The sequence below is a fragment of the Glycine max genome, chromosome 9 (assembly GCF_000004515.6).
Source record: "Glycine max cultivar Williams 82 chromosome 9, Glycine_max_v4.0, whole genome shotgun sequence".
Taxonomy (NCBI): Eukaryota; Viridiplantae; Streptophyta; class Magnoliopsida; order Fabales; family Fabaceae; genus Glycine; species Glycine max.
In genome coordinates this window covers 17212933-17222807 of record NC_038245.2, presented here as the reverse complement: position 1 = coordinate 17222807, position 9875 = coordinate 17212933, and the positions used below count along the sequence as shown (strand labels likewise).

The 9875-nt window shown below is 33.8% G+C and overlaps 1 protein-coding gene across 2 annotated transcripts; it reads right to left on the bottom strand.

Moving 5' to 3' along the window:
- Positions 1–3986: 3986 nt before the first annotated feature.
- Positions 3987–9527, bottom strand: LOC112997759 (G-type lectin S-receptor-like serine/threonine-protein kinase At4g27290). Of its 2 annotated transcripts, XM_026123713.2 has the most exons (7): positions 8016–9527; positions 7463–7576; positions 5380–5537; positions 5080–5290; positions 4729–4966; positions 4495–4645; positions 3989–4421 (listed from the first exon to the last, which is right to left on the bottom strand). In XM_026123713.2, exons 1-7 carry the CDS (start codon positions 9304–9306, stop codon positions 4119–4121), a joined length of 2466 nt encoding a protein of 821 aa, XP_025979498.1. In that variant the 5' UTR covers positions 9307–9527; the 3' UTR covers positions 3989–4118. The 2 variants fall into 2 exon arrangements, with proteins under 2 accessions (XP_025979499.1, XP_025979498.1); XM_026123714.2 differs by lacking the exons at positions 5080–5290; positions 5380–5537 and having other exon boundaries at positions 3987–4421.
- Between the last annotated feature and the right edge of the window lie 348 nt (positions 9528–9875).

Genomic DNA, 9875 nt, shown 5'->3' with positions numbered 1-9875 from the left:
GTTTTCAATATGCATACCTTTTTTATCTTTTTAAATTACACACCATTTATTGCACTAACGTGTCCTTTAGCTTTTTCCTGTGTTTTCTCTTTGTTTTTGTAACTAGCACAATTCTTTGTGTGAGATTTTTTATTATTTTGACTCTTTGTCTTCCTCATTCGCTTATAAATATGAACCTCTCTTCGTTTTTGCTCATCCCTTTCTTCCTTTGTTTTCTTTTTTTCAGAATTTTCTCTAATCATTATTCTTTCTATTTTATGCTCAGCCTCTTTTTCCTTTCATTAGTCAATCTAGTCATTTTGTCGAGGGTGGCTAATGCAAGGTTGGAGGTTGTTTGTTGCGCTGTTGGTTTTTCTCAAAATGACTCGAGCGACTAAAAGTTAAGACACCAATAGATCTCTTCACCTGGTTTTGGAGTCGGGAAATCATCCCAAGAGCTCTCCTCTAAGGTTAATTTTGTGTCCCTGGCATTGTGTTATGCATTCATTCCACCTAGAATGCAGAAAGGTCCAAGGCATGAAAATAATTTCTTCTTCTGACTCGTTTGAGTGATCTGGATGTTGCTGTAAATATTGTTTTCTTCCCTGAAGAACGACATCAGTGCTTCTATTTTGGCTTTCTCCCATCTAGAAAGCTCTTGTGGGTCATTGACTACTTTTGGGATACTTTTCCTCATTTTTATATTCTCCTTTCCCTTTGTAGTTTATTTTTTGGATTTTTTCTTTGTAGATTTTTCACTTAGGGAGGTGTTTTTCTCATCTTTTTCGTAGATGTATATGATAACGACCGTTGAATTGTTCCAAAACAAATAAAACTAGGAAATTTTGCAGTATAAGATTAACTTAGTTTGTTTTAAGGATTGAATGTGATTAATGTACCCTTAGGGGTCCCCCTTGTTATTTTGTGCACATTCATCTTCTCCATCTATCATCGACAATCTCATTTTTTTTTGTAAAGTTTAATCTTAACCGATCACTAGTGCCGTAAAATTGTCTTTAAAAAGACTAAAAGTTAATAAACAAAACCAAGATGAAACCAACTCATAACAAAACTTCATTTCATCAGATATCACTTGAGATCATTTCAAGGTCCAACGCCTTAATGATTCTCTTCGCTTCTCAAAATTTAAAACATCGTTTCAAGGTCCAACGCCTTAAACGACTCTTTGTTCTCAATTAAAATATATTTTTCAAAAAACGTAAAATCAATTTAACACACAAACATTCAAACTTAAAGAACTATGTAGGTCTGAATTCCTAATCGCACTTGAGGATACATAGGAGCAAGGGCATCCCCTTGTCGACCCCAAAAAAAATAAAAAATAAAAATATAAAAAGGGAAAAATAAATAATTTTAAAGTCACATTGCACACTTGAATAAAGGTTGTCGTCCTTTATGATAGGTGTATGGGGTGCTAATACCTCCCCTATGCGTAAACAACTCCCGAACCCTTATTTTCTAAATTCGCATACCTCTTTTGGTTTTTTTAACGTTTTCCTCAAATAAATGAGAAGTTTTCGATTTTTACTATTACCCAGTATCATTCTTCCCATTTTTTTGCGAGTTTTCCTACCAATGTCGGCTTGGGGGGGGGGGCATTTTCTGAGGTTTCCCTCATCCTAATTCAAATTCAAATTCAGATTTGTGATTCTTAAGGTTGGCTCCCTTATTTCTAGGGGAATGACTGCTTCAGTCCCGTATACCATCCTGAATGGGTTTTCCCTTATGGCGAAGTGTGGGATTGTTCCATACGCCTGTAGGACATGTGGTCGTTGCTTTACCCAGGTTCCTTTAGCCTATTTTACCCTTTTCTTTAGGCCTTGCAGGATAATCCAGTTTACTATCGACTTGACTGTTAGTCTAAGGATGCTCCATAAAAGTTAACATTTTCTTGTTGTTCAAACCTAATAACAATTGGCGGAATTGTATATAGTGAACTGGGTGTTATTATTGGTTATTATGACATCGAGGATCCCAAATCTCAAAATTATTTACCTGAACACAAAGTTCTCAATGTTCTTAGATGTTATGGTAGCAAGTGTTTTTGCCTCTTCCCACTTGGTGAAATAGTTGGCTGCTACCACCAAGTATTTGACTTGTCTTGGAGCCCTTGGAAAAGGGCCTAGTCATTTGCTCGTGCATGTGGTATGTCGACACATCTTTGCACATTGTTGGTTGTATCGGTTTCAATTGTCAACTAGTAATAGCCTGCTCTCAGTATTTTCCTTGCCAAAGTCCTATGTCTAGAATGTTGACCACAACACTCTTCATGTATCGCAACTGTCACATATTCTACCTCAACTGCTCTTAGACATTTCAAGAGTGGTTGAGTGAACCCTTTTTTGTAAAGTTTGTCATCTATTATACAAAATTTGGAATCTCTTTGCAGTTTCCACCTTTCCTTTTCATCTTCCTGCTCGATATCGTTCGTTATGTATTACAAAATTGATGTCATTTAACTCTTTTGGCTTTCTATCATCATGAGGAACCTCGGGGCATGCATTGTTTGGTAGACAAAGTTCTCCATACTTGCATGTCTTTCAATGTAGGATAGTTTTTTTTTATATATATAGTAGATGGGCTCTTGCATTTTCTTGTCTTGTAATGTAGGTGAATTCCAACTTTTTGAACTTTTCTTTGATTACCCCTATTTTGTAGACATACTTTTGTAAGATCGACTCTTTGACTTGGTATTATTCAATTGGTTGACCATTAGCTTGGAGTCACTAAATACTTTCAGCGCTTGGACTTCCATGTCAATTGCTATTTCTGTTCCTAGAACACACACCTTACTAAAAAATCGTCATGGATGTTGTTGGCAGCCTGGTAATGGTATGCACTGAGGAAGTTGTTGCAAAGGTTGAATGAGTGATCCTTGACATTGAACACCTGCGACAACAACGTTTACTGAAAGAGGAAGGGGAAAATGAATTTTGGGTCCCTGTTGATGCCACACATAGTATCATTAGCCAGTCTCAAACAAAGTTAGTAAGTTGGACTAAAAAAAATAGGTTTCAATTTTAGAGGGACGAAATTAATAGGAAAAATTTTATGGGACAAAATTAGTACTTTTTAAATTTTACAGGAACTCCAAACATATTTTACCCTTAATTTTAATATAGTGGCGGCTAAAAAACTACAACTACAATAAAATTAATTATTGTAATTAATTTAAATATATTGGTAATTTTTAACTGTTACAATTTGTTTTCCTTTTTTCTTTTTAAATTACAAATAACTAATCAATGTTCAATTCGTTCAAATATTTGTAACTAAAATTATAGGAACAATGCAAACAATTACTTTCACTTTATATATATAAAAATAGTATTTTCAATTAAATAATTTTATTATTAAAAATTTTGGCAATGTAAAACTAATAGAAATTTTTTATTCTTTCATTGTGTCCATAATTATATTAAAAAAATTTTATAAATAAAACATATTATGTGTGGTATTAGACACATTGAGTAAATCATGTTTACAATCAAGTTAAAATGTAATTTTCATTCTCATATTTTCTCAAATTCGTGATTTTAGTTCCCTTATTTTTTTAATTAAAATATTTCATCCCTCACTTTTAAAAAATTCATCATTTTTAAATTGAGATATTTCATCCTCTACTCACAGTTTTAGTCATTATGGTCAAATGACAAATATTTTTTTATTAAAAAAAAGAATTAAAAAAAATACATAATCAAGTATGAAATTGACAAAGAGGGACTAAAATTTCATATTTTTTAAAAGTAAGAGACAAATGTCTCAATTAAAAAATACGAAGACTAAACTAAAATCACAAATTTTTTAAAAGTGGGAGACAAAATGTCTCAATTTAAAATAGAAGAACTAAAATTACAAATTTTAAAAAATAGATATTTTAACCTTACAATTATAATATGCTTAAGGGAAATCAAAGTGGGAAACAAATAAATAAATGAAGAATTGAAAATGGGAATTTAGTGTCTTTTAAAAGGAGAACATGCAAAATTAATTTATTTCTATTTACACCCAATAAAACCATTCTAATAAATTTCTTAACAATGATCTGTTACATAGTTTAAATAAACCAATCTATTAGTTACAAAATTTAATATAAGAATAATAAATAAATCAATGTTTTATCTAGCATTTAAAAGTGACATAGTTACTTCATTGATTGAAGAAGATTGTCTATTAGAAGATTGTTCTCTTTCGTTCGAGACCCTTCTAATTAAGAAACCAAGCTCCTTGGGTTCAGGTATAACATTTTCACTCGACAACATTACAACTACTGATGTCATGTTCGGCCTATCGTCTGGATGATGTTGTAAACATAGAAGGCTAATTTGAACGCACCGTGCAACTTCATATATACTACATGAATTTGCCAAACAAGCATCAATCAATTGCTCTGGAGTACCTTCTTTCCACAATCTCCAAGCCTACAAAAATTTAGTACATTTGTTATATAACATTTTATGATGGGAAAATCACATTATATTTTGTGTTACTCACATGACCAATAAGATTATGATCGTGATCTTGGTAGGTGAGTCCTTTGTTTTTCTTTCCACTAACAATTTCTAGCAATAATACTCCAAAGCTGAATACATCCGATTTTATAGAGAATAATCCATCAATGGCATATTCAGGGGCCATGTAACCACTATAAAAGGAATCACAGAAAAATTAATTTCAAATTTCATTAATTATTGCAAGACTTTGGCACTAATATTTTAAGATACTTACTGTGTTCCTGCTATGATGCTTGTACTCCCTTCAACTTGATCACTTCCACACAATCTAGCAAGGCCAAAATCTGATATTTTTGGATTCATATCATTGTCTAATAAAATATTGCTTGCTTTCAGATCTCTGTGTATGATCCTCAATCTAGAATCATGGTGAAGATAAAGAAGCCCCCGAGCAATTGCATTCAAAATGTTGAAACGCATTGGCCAGTCTAAAAATTTACTTTCAACAGAATCTGTCAAGATTATCCAATATAGGTTGATTAGTCTTTCCTTTCTAAAATGACAAGTAAAACAAATCAATTATTTGTTATACTAATTTCAAAACATTTTTATAGAAAATACTTACTAAAAAGAATCAAATCAAGACTTTTGTTGGGCATGTATTCATAGACTAACATTTTCTCTTCTCCTTCAATGCAATAACCAAGAACCTTAACAAGATTTCGGTGTTGAAGTTTAGCACACAATATAACTTCATTCCTAAATTCCTTCAATCCTTGTCCTGAACTTCTTGAAAGCCTCTTGATTGCAATTTCTTGTTCATCTACTAATAAACCCTATGTTTTTTGCGGTTAAGAAAAAATTTGGATATAATAAGATTCATGAGTTTTCTTATACAATATTCATAGGAAGGTTTCAAATTTACCTTGTATACTGGCCCAAAACCACCTTCACCGAGTTTATTGTTAATTGAAAAGTTATTAGTGGCAGTAATTATGGTAGCAAGATCAAAGAAAGGAAGTTCCAAGTCTTCTTGGCCGCCTTGATCTTTCTGCTCTATCGACATCCTTATCTCTGTTTTTCCTTTAGTTTATGAAATGAGATCAATATCATCGCTTATAAAGAAACATCTAAACTTGGATTGCAATGCAATAATCATATGAAGCCTCCATTCAATGCATCGAGGGATTTTATATGAAAATCAATGTTGTTAATGGCGGATGGCAGTTCATGGCGGAAAGTAAAAAATTCACCATAAAAATATGACGGATGGCGTAGCGGAAAATTGCGGACAAAAAAATAATAAAAATATACGTATAAATATAAATAAAAAATTAAAAAAACAATGAATTGCATTCAAATAACAGAAAACAAAAACAAAAAACGGGTGTCAAAAATAAAAAAGGGTGTCAAATAGAAAAAGGAAAAAAAAGCTACCCTCATAAAAAACGGTGTCAAATAGAAAAAAGAAAACGCCCTCAGCCCAGGAAAAAAAAAACAGACAATTCTCAAATGCCTAGATTTTCTTCCTTCTTTGTTTAAGAGGCCAGATTGCCATGGACAAAACAAAAAAAAATAAAACGCACCAGAGCACTGTCGTCGCCGTCGACGTGTGTCGTGCGTCATGCGGCGGTCGCATGTCTCGTGCCTTGGTCGTCGGTCTCTCGCGTGCATCGTCTGCTGGTCTGCTGCCATCGCGCTCGAGAACGTCATCTGCGATTGTCGTGTGCGTTGCCGATGCCCGCGCCGTCGTTCGTCGCGCTGGAGACTGTTGCTGGTCGTGCCGCTGAAGAGGAGAAACTCGGGTATGGTTGGGTCGGGTCAGCCCAACCCTTGTCGCGCACGTTTTTTAAAATAAAAAAATCCACTATTCCGCCATGACCGCCATAGCGCTTCCATAAGCAACCCGCAACGCCACCTCTATTTGGTGGCGTTTTTCCAAAATTCTGCAGCGCCATTCCGCCATGGCGTCGCCATGGCCGCTTTTGTAATAACACTGATGAAAACTCGTACAAAATTTGGGAGGCACAAAAGTTTGTGGGTTTATTAATTGGGCACTCAACCATAAAATGTATTAAATTAAGAGTGTATTTGGCAAAACATTTTAGCTACCAAAACACTTGTAAGTCAATAAAATAATTTTTCAGTTTTCAGTTAGTTTTTTCAAATATAACCTAAACATATATACATTTTGACACGAAATAAACATGAAGATTCCAATTTGAAATAGGAAAAAATGACTATCACTATCACTATGTTCACTAAGACATTTCAACTGGTTTCTAGTTTTTCTTATTAGTTAAAAAACTTGTTTGACAGTTCAGTAAACAAGTCTTTTTAGTAACTTTCAGCATTTTTTGAAAGACTACTTGAAGTAGCATTTTTTAAAACGTTAACTTCTAACTTTTAATTTTTTTTATATTTTCTTCCACTGTTATCCTTAATATATTTATTTATTTTCTTTGTTATTTTTTTTAAATAAATCATGATTTTATTATTTTTCTGACACTTTACACTTTTCAACTAATTTAACAACTAGTTTTATCAAACACTTATAATTTAATAAGTTGATTTTTCAATTTTTTAGCTTGTAGCTACCAACTACATTTTCAACTTTCAACTTTAGATTACCTTTTCAGGTAGTTTTACTTAACATAACCTATATATACTTTCCTTTCACAATATATGGTTGGTAATGAATAACATCATTAATTATTAATTTAATAATGTTGTATTTTACACTTATAATACTATTTTTAATTTTTCGATCAGTATTACAATTATACTAGTACAGGGGCACATTTTTACAACTGTGTACATTCTAATTTATCAAGTTCAGTGTACTAAATAAGGACAAAATACTCTTAAAGATCATAAATAAGAAAAACATGAAGAATGAATTTATGAGATTCACAAGTGTGTAAATATTCTATTTATGACATTGTAGGTGTTCTCTTAAATTTTAAAATGTATGTGAAATAAAAAAGATTTCTAGGTAAGAAACTCACCTTTATATTTTTTCTTGATCATGTAAACACAGAATGCTAATAACATCACAAGGACCAGCGAAACAGTGATCGCAACCACCAAGATTACCTTTTTTTGACGCTCATGTTTACCATCTGCATTTATAGGTTAACAAAGAAACGAAGCACTAGTAACTATATAAAAAAAAACAGGAATGATAGATGATATAGACAGCTACCAAGCAAAATGTTGATCTGAAAAACATTGGACCTATTATTATTATTATTTTAAAATTCAGATAAGTTTAGATTAAAAAACTACAAGATCATTTTTTGATTGGCCCAAGCAGGTCAATGGATCAGTCCGGGCCAATAAGAACACAATCCTAAAAGATTTGGATTGTATTGACCCAATTTACTTTTTTACCATTTGATATAATAGATTGACTTATTTGATAATTCTAGTGATATAATGTGACAGGAAATAATGACGTGTTAATTAAATGGTTGGAAAAGTGAGAAATAAAGAAAGTCGCTCCACAAATTAACATCATACTAAAACATGGTAATTAGAAGAATATCATATAGGCCTTACCTGGATCCGAAGTGGCTATTCGAACATATAAATCTTGTCCGCTTTTTACATCTCTCATGTCAACAAGTTCACCAACCCAAATGGAGCACCCACTACCTCCTCCCCTTGTGTCCAAGTTCGAATAAGCTGTGCACGAACAGTTTTCCAAACATTTGGCCCTACACTCCTCAAGTGTTATACTTTCGTTAACCCAAGAAAATGTAGTGTTTGGCAGTTTCATACTAGCAAGTCTTTGAAAACCATCCTTATTTTTTACCCCACAACTCCACTCTTCACTGCGCACACACCCTTGCCTCCAATCCATTGCGTTCCACTGTTGGGGCGATTTCGGCTTGAACCCGTCTAAGCACTGGCAAATTGGCGACCCAGCAATGATGCAATTTCCATTTGGCCCACAAGTGTTATAAACATCACAACTATCTAGTGGCAAGGATTGGTAAACCGTCCAAGTCTTGGTATCGGGAATCCAAGTGAGGCGTTGACGAAGATTAAGGGTTTGGTTCAAAACAATTATAGAAACCACAAAACTATTACTCAAGGTGTATTGGAAATACACTTCATCTTTGTTACTCACAAATTTCCAATTATAAAGTGGGTTATTCCTCGGCGCATATACTCCACTGAACATATTCCCAGTATAAGGCCCAGTCCTAAAGTAGTCAACTTTACTCTTCCACATGACCAATTCAGGATTGTTTCCTATCACTACCTCCCAAACAATGTCTCCCGAAGACGGATCATCCCAGCTTTTCCAAGAAGTAAGACGCCGGTTAAGCCCAGTTCTTAAGTCCCACCCAAGCTTCATTCCCGACAATAGCGTGTCACAAGGATGGTCAAAGCTTTGCCACAGAAAAACACTCTCTTCGTTGATACCATCTTTAATTACCAAGTTTCCAGTGTCCAAGAGTTGCACAATTGGACTCGAACTCGAAGCCTTTTTTGTTACATTTGTAGTCCAAAGAAGAGACTGGTTGTTGTTGCTGAGGAGTACGAGGTTTCCCTCTTGCCTTATGACCAGCTTGCTTGAGTTGTGTCTGACTATTGGGTTGTCACGGTTGGCAACCCAAACTACTGTTTTAATAGAGATTTTTTTGTACCAGATTCCGACATAGCGGTTATTGGAACTCCCGGGATTGAAGAAACCCAACTCAAAGGTTCCGCCGTTAGAAACCAAGGTGCTGCCATCATCCGAAAGTTGCTGATCCTGCGTGATGGTGTCAGTTGCATAACAGATTTGAGAGAAGAGTAACCATAATAGCTTGCAGATAAGTGTAAGAGGAGGAATGGCCATATTAATTTCTCTGAACACTACAAAATTTTCAAGAATAGTTTCATTAATTAGAATGAATATGTCATATCATAGCGTATGTGACGGGCACTATTATTTGGGGGTTGACTTGACTTAGTTTCTGGTCCATTGCAGCAATTGGCAAGGCACGTCGCCTGTCATGCTCATGACTTGATTGTTTCGAAGAAACACACAAACACATCAAATAAATTCTTAATTTCATCATCAAATATTTTCTTTTCAATCAAATGGATTTAATTCAATTAATTGCTCATAATATGAGTGTTATACTTTTATGATTTCATATTCAAATATTACGAATAAAAAAAACAAATATTTTCTAGCTTTTCAAATGGTTGGATCATAAGGAATTCGAACAATTGCTTCAAATACCGGATTAGGAAGTACCACTTGTGGAACCTCAATATCCACAGGCAGCGACCGGTTGCTTCTCGTGGATTTTCATAACCTGTTGTGCAAAATTTGGATATGCATTTGAAATGGGTGCTCAAATTATTATTATTATTATTATTATGAAAATGGATCAAATAATTCCTTTCTTTATACAAGAA

Coding starts and splice junctions, on each gene's coding strand:
- LOC112997759 (XM_026123713.2), bottom strand. CDS start 9,306: ATGGCCATTCCTCCTCTTACACTTATCTGCAAGCTATTATGGTTACTC. Junction 5,538..7,462: donor GATCAAGAAAAAATATAAAG/GTGAGTTTCTTA, acceptor CATAAACTAAAG/GAAAAACAGAGATAAGGATG. Junction 5,291..5,379: donor GTTTTGGGCCAGTATACAAG/GTAAATTTGAAA, acceptor CAAAAAACATAG/GGTTTATTAGTAGATGAACA.